General features: G+C 51.8%; 5 protein-coding genes across 5 annotated transcripts; 3 read left to right on the top strand and 2 right to left on the bottom strand.

Annotated features, from left to right (window-relative positions):
• Positions 1-138: 138 nt before the first annotated feature.
• J4E92_010977 (uncharacterized protein) lies at positions 139-4,774 on the top strand (the record flags this gene model as incomplete). The annotated part of the gene is made up of 3 exons (XM_051502310.1): positions 139-304; positions 362-1,440; positions 1,493-4,774. The coding sequence occupies 3 exons, from the start codon at positions 139-141 to the stop codon at positions 4,772-4,774; spliced, it is 4,527 nt and encodes a 1,508-aa protein (XP_051347479.1).
• Positions 4,775-4,947: 173 nt separating this feature from the next.
• On the top strand, positions 4,948-5,569 carry J4E92_010976 (uncharacterized protein; the record flags this gene model as incomplete). The annotated part of the gene is made up of 2 exons (XM_051502309.1): positions 4,948-5,499; positions 5,552-5,569. 2 exons carry the CDS (start codon positions 4,948-4,950, stop codon positions 5,567-5,569), a joined length of 570 nt encoding a protein of 189 aa, XP_051347478.1.
• A 6,065-nt stretch (positions 5,570-11,634) lies between these two features.
• J4E92_010975 (uncharacterized protein) lies at positions 11,635-13,803 on the bottom strand (the record flags this gene model as incomplete). The annotated part of the gene is made up of 1 exon (XM_051502308.1): positions 11,635-13,803. One exon carries the CDS (start codon positions 13,801-13,803, stop codon positions 11,635-11,637), a length of 2,169 nt encoding a protein of 722 aa, XP_051347477.1.
• A 1,091-nt stretch (positions 13,804-14,894) lies between these two features.
• On the bottom strand, positions 14,895-15,422 carry J4E92_010974 (uncharacterized protein; the record flags this gene model as incomplete). Its single annotated transcript, XM_051502307.1, has 3 exons — positions 14,895-15,043; positions 15,106-15,361; positions 15,414-15,422. The coding sequence occupies 3 exons, from the start codon at positions 15,420-15,422 to the stop codon at positions 14,895-14,897; spliced, it is 414 nt and encodes a 137-aa protein (XP_051347476.1).
• Positions 15,423-16,172: 750 nt separating this feature from the next.
• On the top strand, positions 16,173-17,480 carry J4E92_010973 (uncharacterized protein; the record flags this gene model as incomplete). The annotated part of the gene is made up of 2 exons (XM_051502306.1): positions 16,173-16,744; positions 16,802-17,480. 2 exons carry the CDS (start codon positions 16,173-16,175, stop codon positions 17,478-17,480), a joined length of 1,251 nt encoding a protein of 416 aa, XP_051347475.1.
• Positions 17,481-17,985: the final 505 nt, after the last annotated feature.

The raw sequence follows: 17,985 nt of genomic DNA, 5'->3' as shown, positions 1-17,985 counted from the left end.
GCCGAAGCTTTGAGGATCGCCAACCGTTTCACCGTCCGAATATTCGACGCATCATGCAAGCACCCGCCAGCACAGCGTCATCTTCTTGATCAAGCATATTGTTTTTGGCCACTAGGTCTTCAGCTTCCAGATGTTGCGATGGCAGTCGACCCTCTGTCCCCGATCGCGCCTGCGCGCATTAGGGCCTTGCTTCTCCCCGTGGGTCGCATCAAGCGTTCGCGCTTCATAGCCTTTGTCGACCTCTTGCAGCAAGAGTCGCTGGTTCGACTGGGCGATATCAGCCCTGATCCGCGACCTGACCGGAGTATGAGCCCTCATGTGCCAAATCAGCTATGATGTTTGCTGATCTTGGCAACGATAGATATGTTCTCTCCTTTAGCATGGCCTGACGGAACTTTACTTTATGACTTATCGACTTCTATGCCATCAGCATCTCATCTATCACTGTCACCTTTCGAACAGTTCAGAGAGCCTCTACTGGTCATCGGAATCGGAGACGCGTCCGAATATGCCTGGCTGCAGCCATCACGTGGGACTGGCGGAACCCCGAGCACGACATTTGAAGAACCCCCAGCCGGCGATGATGAAGCCAATGCTATCCAATTCGGGATCGACGATCTCAGAGAACAGTTTCCTCGGGCGTATCTCCACAGCATCATGCTGTTCGATTCAGCAACTTCATCACGACATCCGCGCCTACCACAAGAGACACTCTTGATCCCACCAAGATCACAGCTAAAGACCACGACGATGAAAACTTTCATGTGCGATCTGACTGCAACCTTGCTAGCGGAGATGACCACTCTGGCAAAGTCCATACAGGCACTTCCTACCTTAGTTTCGCCCGCTTCTCAAAATGGCACAGCGGAGCTCACGCCAAGCTGGGCCGCATCTGACTCTACTTCGCAATTCTCGCGTCGCAACTCGCAAACACCAAGTGGGAGTAGACCGGAGTCACCTGTAGGAAATGCGCTGAAGGACGGTCACCGCGCGTCAATGCCTGTCTTACCATCAAGTTCCGGAGGACCCCTGTCTACCGAAGACCCTAGGACCGCTTCATTGAGCGCACAAGGTACACGCACACCCCCGACAACCTTTGACGAAATTTCCGGTATCAATGCTGCCAATACGCTTCACCAAACAAACAGCAATCCCGCCAGGCCTAGCTCCGCAACCAAGAACGCAGCGGACCGCGTGTCGATTACAGGTTTTGGTTCCGGCGGGGTCGGTGAAAGAGCTCGAAACAAGGGACGCGGTCGTATTGGGATCGTGATCGGTACCTTGTACATGTGCGCAGGCCAGTGGGTCGAGGCTGTACGAGAGCTCACAGAAGCCGCGACAAGAGCACGTGCTCTAAGTGACCATTTGTGGCATGCTAAAGCTCTCGAACACATTATGGTCTGTATGCTCCTCTTTGCATGGTCAGGCATGGACTTCCAGGTTAGTCCAACTCTTACATGATGTCAGTTTGATCATCTTACTGACCATCAAGATACCTCCAATCTGCTATCCGACATCCGATAAGTCTGGAGGGAATAAGTCACCCACTCACACACCGTCAAGCAGTGTCTCGGACGTGTCGACTCCCGCCAAACCCCACAAACATGACAACTCACTGGACGCCCTAAACTCGCTGCTTCCAGACATGGTCAACATGATACTGAATCTATATACCCGTGCGGCCAATTTCGCTGGCGAATCTTTGCCGCCGCTCGCGTTTTCAGAATGTGTAATACGCTTCTCCAAGTTGCTGGCCGCTATCAACTTATCCGGAGGCTTTCTAGATGATGACGCATTGCGCCAGCTTGTGCAGAATACGCCATACAAGCAAAAGCCACGCCTTTCGGTACCGCGGCTTAGTGTACACCCTACGCGCAATGATATAGCGTCTATGCTATTTCGTGCATTACCTGGACCAGCGGAGAGCTCGGGCATGAACCCCACAGACCGCGTCGTAGTGCTTGCTGGTGTTGCCTCGATCTTATCGTCCTTAGGGTTACAACGCAAGAAAGCCATCGTCATGAAGGAGTTTATCACATCCTTGGTTCCTGGCTTAATCCAGGCCCGCAAGGTTGGTGCAGCAGAGATGGGAGTGCATCCAGCTGCTGGCCTTGCGGCTCTCAACATCGCAAGCGGCGGTAGCTCCGGGAGTGGTGCTCTCAATCTAGGCGAAGGCGAAGTCGAGAATGGGATTGAGGAATTCCTAGGCTTGCTAGGCCGGATATACGGGATACCGAATTCGAAAGGAAACATGCCCAATATTGGGATGCCCAGTCAGAGAGATGAGAACGCGGAAAGTGCATCGGACAGTATTGCTAGTCAGCGCGTCGTCGACACCATACTGGCAATATCGTCTTTGCGCTCTTTCGGAAGTTTGAGTCTCAAGCTAGAGATATTACGAACGTGCCTGAGTTTCTGCGAAGCATTACCAGACTTCAACGGCGTCCTCCATTTCACTGCTCTCTTGCTTCGGGTGGCGGGTCCCGGAACAGCACCGAGACCTAATAGCACCGACGTGTTCGTCTCTCTTCCCCGAGATGAGCAGATCCGACTCTACTCCAACATATCGAGAACCGTCACTGCCGCTAAGAAGCTTGGACTACAACATGTAGAAACAGAATACTGGGATGACTTCCTCGTGCGCGGGTTGTTCATTCTCGAGGAAATGGAACCTCTCCGCTTAACTCAAAGACAGGGGATCGAGTTGAAGTCGGACAGCCAAGGAAAAGACGGCCCTTTTCTTCACAATGCCTGGATGAAGAAGCCGCAAACGAATGCTGCAAATACAGTCCTGGTTGCGAATGAGCACTATCGCTTCGTCATAGCCATGCAGAATCCATATGAGTTTGAGCTTGGCGTAGAGTCGTTGAAGATAGCTGCTGAAGGTGTTGAGTTTGTCGCGCTGGAGGAACACTTCCTACTGGGCCCTTACAGGACTCAGAAGTTTCAGATCACAGGGACTGCGCGGACATCAGGGTCGTTGAAGATCATTGGATGCTACGTCAAGCTTATCGGCTGCAGAGAGCGGCTGTTCCCCATATTCCCAGAGCCATGGAAGCCGAAGAGAGAAGCTAAAATGAAGCGCATGGGCCTCAAGGCATGTTTAGGGGCACCGACATCCCGGCCCTCCTCGGCAATCGCACCATCCATCGACAGTAGAGCAACTTCTCAGCCAAAGCCGGAGTCTCTGACGTTTTCGGTAATCCCAGACCAGCCTGTCATTATAATCACCAATGTTTCGTTACCGCAGTCGGCCGTCATGGTGCTTGAAGGCGAAAGGAAACGGTTTACTGTTACAGTGAAGAATACTTCGACCGAAACAACTGTCGACTTTGTCCACATCTCCTTCCAGGATACGGCGACCACTGCGATACAGATGGCGACTTCCAACAAAGACTTGCCTGCAGCCGAATTGCATGAGTTGGAAGTCCAGCTCGCCCATCATCCGTCCTTGCGCTGGTGCAAGGATGAGGCCGAGGAATCACCGAGCATCAAGCCTGGCGCTGAAGCGCAATTCACCATCGAGGTTATCGGTCGCACAAGACTGACAGATGCGACTATACAAATCGACTATGCCAACCTTGGAAAGCGAAGATCAGAAGTAGAGGAGCACTTCTTCACCCGTCAGGTCTCTGCGCCCATCTCAATCACTGTGAATGCAAGTGTGCAGCTTCAGCGGCCGGACATAGTACCCTTATCCGGAGATATTGCGTGGTCTAGCGATGCATCCTCAGGCTCGCGCACTCATTCAGATGACGAGGCCTTGCAATCACGGTCGTCTGGCAAAGCCGATGGTCATCTTCGGTCTTTCATTAGTCAAAGGCGGAGTGATGATAGCGACGAAGAGTACTGCATGCTTCTATTAGATCTTAGGAACTCCTGGCCAAACCCGCTCTCGATATTGCTCCAAGCCCGGAAGCCTGTGGCTGATGGCAATTACACCAACGACTCCTGGAACGAAGCGCATAGTGTGAACGAAGTCATACAACCGGGGCATGTCAGCAGGGTCGTCATGATTCTCCCAAAGGTCTATCTGAAAGCGCCACATGCGGCTGTACCATCGCTCAATCCCGCCAACCAACGCCAATTCGTCGTCAGCACGAGCAAGATCTCTCCCGAGACCGAGCGAGCGAGCCGAGAAGCTTTTTGGTACCGCGAAGAGCTACTCAAGATCGTGCGCGGAACGTGGACGGAGGATGGTAATGGACGTCACGGCGAGCTCGAATTACGCAGCATCCGCTTCACGCCGCGCATGGTCGAGGCCATCAAGCTTGACGATCTCGCCATCAAAACGACCATCGCCTCCGACTACCCTGCCGCGGGCGACGGAGAAGTTGTGCGACAAGTCGGTCGCGCAAAGTTTGATGTACCGATAGACGAGTTCCTCACCATGAAGACGTTCGTTCGCAACCGAAGTCCACGTCCCATCTCACCGATACTCAGACTACAACCTCATGTCGCCGGTCTCCCCCACAACGTCGCTTTGGATCTAGACAAACGCTTCTCATGGACAGGCGTTCTGCAGCGCAAGTTACCGGTCATACAGCCTGGAGAGACGGTGGAGTCTGAGCTTGGTATCGTGGCATTATGCGGTGGTACATACGAAGTCGGCGCAACGGTTGACGAAGCGGAGTTCATCAGAGTGGCGGGTGAAAACGAAGATGATAAGAAGAGCGATGATCAAATGCTGCTGCAGGGTGGCAATGTTTTGGGTGAGCCGAAGCTACGAACTTGGTACATGACGGAGCCGTGTACTATCGTTGCTAAGAGATGAGGTGGGGAGGAGGTTAGACTAGATCGATGAGATAGATCTTATGATGCTTGTTTCACGTATCATTCTCCAATCGACAACAGTTCTGTGATCAGATGATGGAGAGCAGCAAACTCTGAACAAGGTATATGGGGTGACACTCCAAGAGCTCCAGGCATGAGTCAAACCGCCCCAGTATGCCCAACTTACTAAGTCTACCTACCGAATTGATCACGCTCATCGGTTCGTTTCTCAGGGCAGGAGCCATAGGCCTTCTCCGCCTCGTCAATAAAGAGCTTCACACGAAGACGTGGCGAAGCTTCTGTCTTCGTTTCCAAACCGTGAAGGTATCTCTAATCCGCATCAGCATACAAGCACTGAGTGACGCAGCGGCATCGCCTGATATCTCCAACGAGATCAAGCATATGATCATCGGCACCGAAACACTTGAACAATACGAACACGCATTGACGTCCTATCCCCGTGCGCTGCGTGCTATGATAGCCAACGAGGGCAAGGCCGTCGACTTGCGCATCTGGCTGCAAAACATCATCGTCCAAAAACTGCCGAACCTGCGTATGATCACATTAGAAGATCGTCCCGAAGATCCAGACAGCGAAGACTACCGTCCAAGTATGGGAAGCGTGGAGCTCATGCGAAGAGCTGGCGTCGATTTGAGCCTGAACGGTCCATACGGTCTATCCATCTGGGACAATCCCCGTCGAGGAGACGATCGATCTATCCCCTTGGTAGCGCGATTGTTGGTATTTGCGACTGTGTGCAGCATGCTGCGGTATCTAGACACAGAAAGTATGGTAATGGATTTTCGGATCGTGATTAGAGGTCATCGGATTCGGGGGCAGGAGGAAAGCGATATCAAAGAAGCTTTTGATATAACGGATAGGTGTACTAAAGAGGTACTTGACGCTCATCTTACGCAGATTACGGTGGGTGAGGATGGAAGTAGGTATCTTGTCACGGATCGATTTTTGGAGTTTGTGCGGGGTCTTCGCGATTATGCGCAAGGTAAGGGCATTTTGTTGATTGAGCGGTCGGCTGACGGGCGATTTGCCTGAGCTAACAGGCGATGATGAACGTAGTCATTATGTTGACGACCTGCATTGTAAGATCCTCTAGGGAGAATGATATTGCGCGAGCTATCGCTATGCGCAACAATCCGTTGTCTCAAGTTCTGACCCCTCGGCGCCTACATGCCGCTTGACGTCTTCTTGTTGACCTGGCGACACCTGTGTATGCGTCTCTTCTGGTATACCACTAGTATCATCGCTCGCCGGTCGCGCTGGCGCATGACACGCTGTAGTCACCAGCCTAGTAAGCTCTTCCAATCTGATCTTGAGTTCCGCCTGTTGCTTTTCAAGCCTTTCTAATGCTATGTCACTTCTCCCAGCTGATCTATGCACTTATTAGCCGGGTAGCTTAGAGTCGCCACTACACTTACGAATTTATCATCGATACCTGGAGAGACAGTATTCGTGATCGCAAGATGTCTCTCTGTTGCACCATTCCCAGAACCGTCTCTCGCACTCGATACCAGCGTACTGAATTGGGGTGTGAGCCCGCTGACAATATCCTTTGCAAGATTCTCTTCAATATCTTTTGTGGTCGTTCTACCCAATTATTGGGGAGGAAAAACGCATATAAACCGAGTGCTCTTTCCATGGGACTCCTCCGCCATAACATTCTCCTAATTTTATCCTGGAGCTCCAAAAGGTCTTTCATAGTGGCACGGGTGTTGCCGTTACGAGCCTTCACGAATGAATCTAATCGGTTCCGAAGGAACTCTTCCATATCGTCGTTTAGAGTGCGCACACAGTAAGTGTATATAATCATATCTGTGGCAATCAACAAGACATTCAAGGTCTTCAAACGAACAACATCAGGTTTGTCGCTTTCATGGATGGCTAAGTGCTCCCATCTTTCTCGGAGGATTGGGTCTGGGTTTTCGGTTTTCGTCAGCCCCAGGTCCACGACGTTCTCTTTGGAAGACTCTAAAATCCCTTCCAATTCAACTCGACCATTGCGCAAAGACACATAACGGACGTAGATAGACGCCAAGATGGCCACCGCGAAGGTGAGGAGGCCGGCGATGCTGGCGGCAATGGAAAGTGGGCTATCCCCCATCAGGAATGGCGCGAGGACAAGCGTGCCGAATCAGGCGCTAATTTGAGGGGGTGTCAATTGGCGAGGGGGCGGCCGTCTTCGTCAGGCTTTTGACTTAGAAATTTGAACTAATATCACGATAGAGATAGTAGAGGAAGGGGGGTATGATGATCAAGTCTGACGTTGCGCAACGAAAAATCTTCAGCTCACCCCTCCGCTGAAGTAAGCAGCGACTGCGTCATGGCGTCCAATGAGGCTACTCCATCTCGCATGCACGCTTCAGCCTTGCAGCCGATGCCTGTCGACGAACACATGGCAGTTCTGCTTTCACCAGCATGACTTTCGACGGCCTCGTAGTTTGGGAACTGACTCCACGCTTTCCAGTGCATCAGCAGATTTCCAGTCACGCAAAAGCCGGTAAGCCACCCGATAGAAACCTCACGATAAGGTACGTTGTCTCTCGAACATCCATCGTTGCGACGTCTTTTTTGAAGAGCCACACTCGACAAGGTTCATTGTTCACAGCGCTCGCCTCAACCCTTCTGGCTTCATCAACTGGGAAGACGCGAGCGACAGGCGCACATATGTCGATGCCCTGAAACTTTTGGAGAGATGTTCAACCGTCAACGAGTGCACGTATTAGGCTTTTTTGGAAACATCCGATTACAGTGGATGATAATAAGAAACAAGAACCAGGCCAGCCGGCCTTTTATATCCCCAACAAGGGAACTCTACCACATCAACTAAACACAGCTGCCTTTCGAAACGTCTGGCCGCGACATCTAAAGGCGTACATATCGTTTTGCAGGCATTTCGCTTCGCTGACACAGCTTTCGGCGCCCAAGCTCATGATATCTATGCGAAGTTGTTTGAGGTCGCAGCAGGAGCGCGCATGCGATCTTTGTGTGGGATTTTGAGGTGATAGTGCTGCACCAGTCATGTGCTCGATCATTTTGTTTTTGAGCTTTCACATTCTCAATGATAAAGTCCGACAGGGAAGCAGAGGGCCATGGCTTTCTAGATCCATTGTTTATCGTCGATGCCTGCCGCAAGTCATGCCATCGTGAGTTTTGTTTTTGAAAACTCGTTCTCGATAGATGTTTTGGTGAAGTATGACTTTTTCCGCTCATGCCGGCGAACGTTGGCCTTTTTAGAAGAATAGAGGACAAGCAGCCAAAGCACACATGGGAGCTTGTCGAATGGTTTTTTTAGAGAAAGAGCCAGAGAGACCATCATGAGCGAACTTTACACTTTTGGAAAAGATAACAAGAGATGGGGATATAAAATAAAGAAAGCTATCAGCGAGGGAGGAGCTTTTATGCATGCGGCGCTCGCGCTGGTCATAGTTGTGATCGCTGGAACATTCCAAAATCGCATGATGAGACTTTCATGAGATCGAAACGCGCGGACTATTTCCGGCGTCCTGGCAAATTTCGATGCACAAGACCAGCAGTCGTCATATGCTGTCACAAATGTTCTTTCGAAACAGAAGTAGAGGATGAATTCTGATATGAGAACAAAAGGTCAGGAGAATGTGTGGGAGTCTTCCACGGAAGAGCCGAACCATCTTGTCGTTCTTTTCCAGTTTTGGTAAATAATGGGAAGTATTTTGGTGTAGGAGAAGAACAAGTAGAGGACGCGCAGAGGCTTTTATATGCGATCCACCGTACCCCAGAACTCATGAAGCTGGTTTGTATGATGTTCAGAGGCACACTGCTCATCAGCACCCCACAATCGTCTTTCGGAACTGGTCCTGGTTCTCCTTCATCATGGCTCCAATGTATTTGGCGACAAGGGAAGAAGAGAGGACATAAACGGAAAAAATCAACGTTTTAAAAAGCGGACAAACGTCCATGCGTGCCAATTCTCGTGATTTTGGTAAAGAAAAATGAAGGAATTGGTATGTAAAGAAGGCCAGGAAGGTGCAATGGCAGAAGATCTTTTATACCAAGCTTCTGAGGCATGAATGCGGCAGACCTCGGCCCGCGAGATCATAGCCATTTCCTGAGATTGTTTTGAGAAGCAAACTCCACATGACGAGCTGTCCCGTCGATTTTGAGTATGATGAAGCTGCCAGAAAGCCAATTTTGGAGCGATCGCCCGAGGAGAGGACCGAACAGACATTCGTCATGGCTAGAGCTTTTTTGAGAAGAAGAGCGGACAGCACATGCATGGGAACGATTAACGTTTTGGAAAACCGCAGAAAGAGTGTGATATAGAAAGCCAATCCCCAAGCCAACGAGAGAAGGCTTTATACCACTGTCTCTAGTCCCGGGGACCCACATGGGTTGGCCACTACGGGTTTTGTCGACAGGCGCTTCTCATGAGCCAAATCGTATTGTTTCTTTGGTTGTTCCCACGAACACTCCGACATGCTGCCTCGAACTGTGTGTTTTGGAAAGGCGGAAAGGAAGGACAGCTCATCGTGCGGGATTTGAGCGTTTTCTGGTCGGGAGAAGAGCCATCCCAAACGTGGCATGTTGTTTTTGGAGAAAGGCAGTGGAAGTGAGGTGGTAATGAAGAAGGCCAGAATTGCGGGATCGAGGAGATTTTATAGCTGCGATGGCGAGATACCAGATCCTCTGCTCTCGACCATGGGCTTGTGCACTTTCGTTTTTGATAGCGATGGTACTTTGAGGAGAATCCATGGTTCTGCGCCAGAGCTGCTCTCCAGAGCATGGCTTCGTTGTCGTGAGTTTTTGAATATTGGAGTAACAGCGACAGACCGAGAGCCGCAGACATGCCATGCTTGACAGCAATTTTAGGAGGAAGAAACTCAGAACAGCCATGGATTCGAAATAGCTAATTTTTGGTAAAACCCCGGAAGGAGTGGTGTATAGGAAGCAAGCAGAAGAGAGGAAGAAGAGAAGCTTTTATATCTCATCTCCATCTCGTCTTCTCCCAGCCATGTGAACGACGTCATGGACTTTTCAGAAGTTTTGCTACTCAGCACAGCTCACACCATTGCTTGTACCATCATCTATTTTCGAGCCTCAAAACATCCAAAATTTAGGCGGCATTGCTTTGTTTTGTTGTGGGGAGAAGGTAGAAGTAGGACGACGACAGCACACTCAGTCATCAAACTTAACCATCGAATTTTGAGTAAAAGAGGGAGGAGGCCGAGAACGAACATAGAGGAAAGCGACTTGGCTTTTTGGTAAAATGCAACGAGGTCGCGGAGTTGCTGACATAAGATGGGAATCGAGGGAAGTATTTTTGTACTGCGAAACAGCCAGACTCCAACTTCCATGTGTCGCCATTGCAGATATTTTGGTAGAAAGCACACAGGAGGTGTGGCGATAAAGAAGTAGAAGGAAGACGCAGAGGACAGTTTTATACGCCATCGCCAGCATCTCCATGACTGGTTTGGTGGCTACCTAGGTATGTTGTATGCGCAGGGCAAAAGCCCGCGCTCTCCATGGCACCTTTGACAGGCCATTTAAATAAGGCTCAGGGCCTCCATATATGAGTTCGAGTCGTTTTTTGATCGTCGATAATGGGGAAGAAGGCAGCGAAAGCGCACATGTTCATTGTTGAATTGTCTTTTTGGAAGAGAGGAGCAGGAGCCAACATGAACTCTTCAGGTTCATTTTTTGGTGTAAGAAGGAGGAAGGTGGTAGTTGTAGAAGAAAAGAAACCAAGAGAGTAAGAGGGAGTATTTATACATCTCTCGTGTCCGGTCCCGAGCATAAGGTCTCGCTTTAGAAAGTTGAGTATCGAGGCAGCGGGACAAGTCGCTCGTCTCATCACACGAACGCATCTGAATTTTGTTTTCCACAACACTCGTCTTCCACATAGCTTCATCCTCCATGTTTTTGGAAGAAGCCGAGGCGGAGAACGCACATACATCGGTAGTTACGTACATTTTAGAAAGAAGAAGACCGGCGCAAACATGTTAATCGTGACGTTCATGTTTTGGAAAGAAGAAGGCCGGCGCACACATTCTTCGCTTGACTGGCAGTTTTTGGAAAACATCATAGTATATGCGGAATATTTGGAAGAAACCTGGGAGCCAGGAGAAGTATTTTATACAGCTGTGATAGCTGGGCCAGAGGAAACATAGTCGGATGAAAAGTCGCTTTTGGAACAGCACAGTCGCTCGCGCCATGGTAACGGGTGTTCGGCTTTTGTTTAGTTCCCAGCGGAGAACCTTCTCATGGGACTTGGAGGTTGGATTTTGGAAAATAGATTTGGAAAGACAGGCGGAGGGCGCACACATGAGTTCTGTCTTTCTATCTTTTGGAGAAGGCCGGCAGGGCGAACATGGTGTATATCTATCGCAAGTTTTGGAGAGTGATGCGGAAGAATATGATGTAAAGAAGAGAGAAGGAGGCAACGAAAAGAGGCTTTATATACTCACTAGCGCGAAAAGTCACCATCACATGCACCAAGCAACCCCAAAATTTGAGTGAAGTGAAGACACCAAAGTCTGATCATCATTGCATAATCCATCCGATCATCAATCTATCATATACCCACCCCGCAGTCTACGCAAAGAATGATGTAAAGGAAAAGAAAGAGACTCCTGTAAATGCCCATAACCATCATGTATACTTCATGAAGCATCGCAACCAAGCGTCAAAGGGCCCGTTACCGTAGGTGAGAATTAGGCGGGAGGAAACGAGAGCCCCGAAAAGTAATGGCAAAACCCACCATCGCACTCATCTCTAAAACCTTGTTGTAGGGAGAAAGACCATCCATAGTAATATACACATATCGCAAAAACCTTCTTCTAATCAATCCCAATCAAACGACAATCGCTCCTAGTTGTTTGCCAGCGTAGGCGCACGCCTGAGCTTGTAATCCGGCAGATGGTCAAAGTCATCTGTCTCGGAGTTGTATCGCCAGGCCTTGAACTCGACGCCGTAGGGCTTGGGTTCGAGCTGGTACAGCATACCCAGCGGGCAGTCCAGATCAGCCACGTCCTCGCGCTTGAGGCCCTGGAAGTATGCCAGTAGCACGCGGGCTACGCTGCGGTGTGTGATGAGCAGGCAGTGGTCTGTCATGCGCTCGAGCTCGACGATGACGGGGCGGATGCGGTTGATGACGTCGAGGTAGCCTTCGCCGCCGGGGCCGGGGTATCGGTAGGCGAGCTTGTCGCGTCGCCGTTGGAGGTACTCGTCTGCGTACTTTGTGCGGATCTCTTCGTAGGTCAGACCCTCCATGAGACCTGCGTTCAGCTCGTCCAACATGCGCATCTGCTTGACCTCGAAGTCTTCGTCGCAAAAGTATTGCCCTGTTTGGATGCCGCGCTTTAGCATGGATGTCCAGACACAGAAGTTGCGTTGCTCGAGCTCGTGGCTGTAGTACGGGTTCGGAGGGGTGTGGTCGCCTGCTACTGGTGGGAAGTGAGTATTGGCCATCTTGTCTGCCTGCCGGACTGCCCAGTCCTTGCGCTGAGCTGCGATAAAGCGTGTCATCGCCTTTGCGTACTTTTGTCCGTTCTCGCTAAGGTCGGAGTCACCGCCAATCTTTCCAGCCACGTTGTCCGCTGACTCGCCGTGTCTGGTTATCCAGATCATGCGCGGTGCAAGGTTGAAGTTGAGGAGGTAATAGACGGCTTGGCCAGCGAGGAAGCCCTTGATCTGATGCGAGATCATCTTCCGGCCAACATCCACCATCTTGACGTACGGCATGTTGTTGTCTTCCTCGTAGTCGCCGATCGGAACGTAGTTCTTCTCGTAAATGGCCACGCGTTTCTTGAAGTCGGCCAGTGCCGCGACCTTGTCCTTGTCCTTGTAATCCGGACCCGACAGCTTGAGGCGCATGTTGGATTCGAGCAGGTTCTGGTCTCGGCATACGCTCTCGACGAACAGAACGTTGAGTTCTGGCCCGGCACGATTCCGTATCCGCTCCATGATCTGCTGGCGCCGCGCGAGTGTGCTGTTGGTTGCATCGAAAATGCCGACAGAGCCACTGCCTTTCAGGATGTAGTCGAGCAAATCGTCTAGAGTCTCCATGGCGCATTGCTCTCGCAGTGCCGCTGCTCGTTGGTTTTGAGGGTCGAAAAAGTCCGCCGACTGGTCCATGGACTCGTTCTCCTCCTCGACCGCCTCATTGTTCGGTGACGGCGCCTTTGGGCCTGGCGATGTGACTTCGACGCGTGGTGGTGGTAGTGACGGACCCTCTTCGTCATCCTCCGCAATGGCCGTGCTCCCCCGGCGTGGGTCCGGCAGGTTCTGTGGGTCTACGGGCCCATCGTGCGCGGGGTCGCCATTGATAAGAATTTTCGCAGCGATTTGCGGCAGTGTGTCCTGATGCTCCTCAATGGCCTGCTTGACGGACGAAGAGACCCGCTCGAGGTTCGCTTGCGACAGCCGAAACCCACTGTGGCTCGCAGCTACTCTCCGCTTCTCTCCCACATTGAAAATCTTGGTGTCGTGCTGCAGCCAGTTCAAGTAGCGTGCCATTTTCTTTGTGATGTATGACTTGCCGCGCGCGGGCAGTCCGACCATGACGATGACGAGCTTGGAGCCGACATCCCGCTGTGCGATCTTGCCGTCGGGGGAGACCTTGGACTTGGTCAGGCCGGGGATATCGAGCGTAGTAGGCCGTAATCGCGGGGTTGACACGGCGGAGCTGTTGCGGGTTATGGCGCTGTTACGGTCAGTGAAGTAGGATGAGCTCTGCGGCGGCGCGTCTCCATACTCCCGCGGGCTTCCCGGAACGGATGGCAGTGGGGTGTCACTCAAGGCAGCACCCACGCCGTCCTTTGTGACCAGAGTGCCATTGTGGTGTTGTTGTTGGACCGGGTTCGGTACAGCCTTTAGTTCGCCATTCTGAAGTGCGCGCTCCTTGAGAGCTTGCACGTTCTTTGCAGGCGCAACCGCAGGGAATCTGGGCTCAGCGGATGAGGCGCGCGGAGTGAGGTCGTTGTCGGTGTTTGTGTTGGGCTGCTTTGCGTTGTCGAGAGGGATGGTGAGTTTGCTCATTACAGATCGGGCGTAGATGGAGTGGGAGCTGAGGCGGCGGTTGGTATTCGAGGTGTTTGAGGAAGTTGAGGATCGACGGCGATCCGGGTGCTTGCGATGTACAAGCTCGGTCACCATCGGCGTCGGGACTGCTTCCATGTTCGGCGTCATGCCAAGATGTCGAAATACTTATGTCAAGCTAGCCTGGCCGCTGCGCTAAGATAGCACCCAGGGCGCTGGAGGCGAGTCGCGGCTGCCGGTGCAAGACTGGGTTGCGTTGAGGAGATGTTTCAAAAAAAGTTGTGTGGAAGAAGGGTCTCTGTTGGAATGTCGGGTGGATTTGCAGAGGCAGGCTGATCGGGCCGTTGACCTTATCAAGGGCTGGCTCGATATGACTGTTCGGAGTCGGCCTTTGGTTGAGAGAACCACGGGTACGCCGCTTGAACTAGACCGTTGGCGGAGGACGAGTTTTCAGGAACGCGCGCAAACGCGTTGAGAAATGCATCATCGGCAGTTTATATCTCGCAGCCTGGTCGGTGAAACTGCGATGCAATAAGGCGCGACTTGTCTGCATCCCTCGCCATGTTACAGGCCGCTTGGCAGGTGCAGGTGTTCATTGCTCGAAGCGGACAAACCCCACAGTCCGACTCCGATAACCAATCAATCCACCACGCCTCCCAATGAAGCTCGCGACGATGAAGAGAGCACACCTTTATCGTGATCTGTACCCAGGTACAGGCCGAGTTAAGAACCAAAGTAGCCCTCAATCAAGCCATGGTTCCATTGTCGTGTGATGCTCCATTACTTTCAAGGTGTCTCGCACTCGTCCGATGTCGACCAGTTCGTGGGTGGGCCCAACAACGTCAGCGTGCAGCCACCAACTCCACTGTTGTACTGTATAGGCCAGAGTCCTTGGCACGCATATACAGTACACACGCGACATGTATTTCCCCAGATTCCGAGATGCCTTCCAGACGCGCCTTCCGTATCGTGGGGATCCTGAACCACCTGCAACATGCTTGGAGCGATACCACGCTAGCCTTGTCACCCGTGATGAAGTGTTTGTCGAAAAGCAAAAGGTGACTGTCACGTCCGAGGAGCAGAGTCAGTGACTATGTCGTAAGCTTCAGCGTCAGGACCAGCAGGCAGATGTACGCTGAGACGCTCAAGGCTGTCAACACAGACACCACATTGCCGGATGTTCGGAACTTCTTCCTGTGCAGGCCATCCTCACCGACTTCCGAGAAGAACTGTTTGTTTCCTATTCGCTGTCAGCACCCGCGTTCTCGTCGTCATACATCCGCCTGATCGTTCCCAACTGACCTTGTTGTCGCCGGAACAAACTGATGAACAAGATGCCAGCACCGTAGACAGCGAACAGCGCACCGATCGAGTAGAACTCGGCGGTGAAGATCTTTAGCACCACAAGCGCAAAAGAAAACTGGCCGATTGCTGTACGGACGTATGCGCCTTCGAATGTTCGCTGTGCTGCGCGGATTTCAACCAGCTCTGGACCAGTCAAGATGACTGAGCGTGCGCGATGTAGATGGAGACGATATCTGTCTGCTGCGTGACGGCCCTGGACGTTGTGAGCGCTGGACACTTCTTGACGAAACATGCAAAGATCCTACCTCGAACATGGTGACTGTTGCAGGTTCACCAAGATGCGGAAGGATGGCAGTGAGTGGTGATGTTGCTATCCCGGTACTACCTCGGGATAGAGTTGGGTACGCGATTGATAGCTAGAGGAGACGGGTGACGTAGTGGGGTAGGGAGTATCCCGAGGTTCAAACGACAACGCGTCGAGCAACCCGCCAGTACGTGTTTTCACTCTCACGACGTGTATATTCAAGTCGCACGAGTAACAAAAGTCAGACTTGGTGAAGATGTCTCGTTCTCGCGAAATGTCAAACGCGGTTAGTTCTACACAAACGCGTTAGCGCGCCTTTTCAAGATGAAGCTCGACTGACGTTGCTGCAGGGTCCAAGCACCTCCGAAGTTGTTCCTCCGTAACCGTCCCCGCAACCACAAACAATGTTGCGAAAAGTCCAATCCGATATATAACCTCGCGACGATTCCGAATCCAGGTAGAACAGCCAGCCCCTTTCAACGAGAAAGCGCTGCATGCGACTTGGCGCCTGGCGAAACTTCACGCAGCGCGTCATATTTCCTTCTGTTAGGACCAGCGTACGGTATGTTCTTATTGCGAGTGCTCGACAACGCGACTTGTCATCACTTTGTAACTTTGGTCTCTAATTGACACGAGTAGGCACTCGAACGACCGCCGGACCCGCTTTACCACCCCATTGTCTCGATCGCACGTAACGTTTGTACGCCCATTTCCGCCCTGGGACGACTACCCCGACACCCGTGTCCACGAAGAGGGAAGAATGGGAAAGTGGAATTACTACGGAGTGAAGGTCGGGCGCAAACCGGGAATCTATACGGATTGGCCGAACACAGAGGCGCAAGTCAAGGGCTACAGTGGTGGACTACAACAGGGCTTCAAGACCCGAGCGGAGGCTGAGGAATACGTCTACGGCCCCAATGGACGCTCTAGTGCACCCATAAGCCTACGAGGGGATCTTTCTGCGTCTGGGTCTCCGTCAGCGACAGGCACTTTTGACAGGAGTAGAGAGATATCAGAGAGTGCGCCTAAGCGACAAAAGAAGGAGAACGCACAACCGGCATTGATCCCAGATCACCAGGAAGTCAAGGTCGAGCCCGGGTACGGCCCCCTCCCACCAGACGCAGTAGACGGCTTCGATCCGAACATCAAGCTCGACGAGCTGACAGGCAGGATCAGGGAGAAGACGCAGGAGGAACTTGGCAAAAGGAAGAGACAGCCGACCGGAGACTCCAAAAGCCCCGTTGTGGTATACACGGACGGCGGTTCGCGGGGCAATGGCAATGCTGGCGCCAAAGCCGGCTGTGGTGTCTACTTCGGCCCACAAGATCCCAGGTTCGTGTGGTCTCCAACAAATTCTTGATCGGGGACAGTCCACTAACAACAATACAGAAACGTCAAAGAACCTCTAAGGGGTGATCTCCAGACCAATAACCGAGCCGAATTAGTCGCAATATCTCGCGCGATCGACCACGTTCCCATCGACCGCGACATGGAGATCATCAGCGACTCCAGATATTCTCGCGACTGTCTCACACAATGGGTCCCAGGTTGGGAGAAAAAGGGCTGGAAGAATTCTCATGGCAAAGATGTCATGAACAAGGAAATCATACAACCCATCCTGGCAAGGATACGAGAACGAGAAAAGGCTGGTGCGAAGACCAAGATCACCTGGGTCAAGGCCCACGACGTCAATCCAGGCAACATCGCAGCCGATAATTTCGCAAACCAAGCTATGGACAATTGGACTGTCGATCTTGCGTCCGGGAACACATTTGACATGTCAGAAACCTTGCGGACGAAGTACAGGAATCCCAACGATCCGCCATCACCGAAGCAGGAATATGATGTGGAAGAAATGGAAGGGTATTTACGCCAGCTTGCAGATGAGGATCTCAATGGACTCAATGATTATCCTTCGGCTGAAGTCGTTAATCAGTCTTCGATTGATGTCGAACAAGCTGCTGCTGCTTCGGCACAGGACGTCGACGACGTATTTGCTGACCACCCAGCATTTGCATCCAAGACAAATGGAGAAGAGAAGGAGACGGAACGGGAAGTCGCATACTAGATACCCGCCAGCTGCCGAATAGGCGGTATGCGGTTGGAGTGGAACTAAATCGGCCAACCATGGTACGTGTACGAGAAATGAATCTAACAACAATACTTCTTCAACACCTTCCAAACCTCTGCTACTTCCAACCATTTCAACATATACAATCTTCATATGGCCCAACCTCACACCATCTACCCATCACCACACCAGACCACAACGCAATGTCTCACAAACCCAGCCCCGTCGTTCCAAAACCGCCCTCACGCCTTTCCACACTTCGATCAAATCTCTCTACCTTCCTCTCCGAAGCAGCATACTACTTCTCCTGGTACATCGTCATCGCCATCGTATTAAAGATGCTTCTCGTCGGCATCGCAGAGGTTATCTATCGCCTTCGCTATTGCGCACCACATGGCTTCCTTTGGAGAGCATGCGGGGTGCCTCTTCTCGGATTGTTTCTCGAATGGGTCTTGAAATATGTATGTGCCACGGTATTCTGGTGGCTTCTGGAGGTTGCTTG

Source organism: Alternaria infectoria (assembly GCF_024043175.1).
Source record: "Alternaria infectoria strain BMP 0036 chromosome Unknown scaffold_49, whole genome shotgun sequence".
NCBI classification, from domain to species: domain Eukaryota; kingdom Fungi; phylum Ascomycota; class Dothideomycetes; order Pleosporales; family Pleosporaceae; genus Alternaria; species Alternaria infectoria.
Note: the sequence above shows the minus strand (reverse complement) of the source record. Positions and strands in the feature narration are given on the sequence as shown.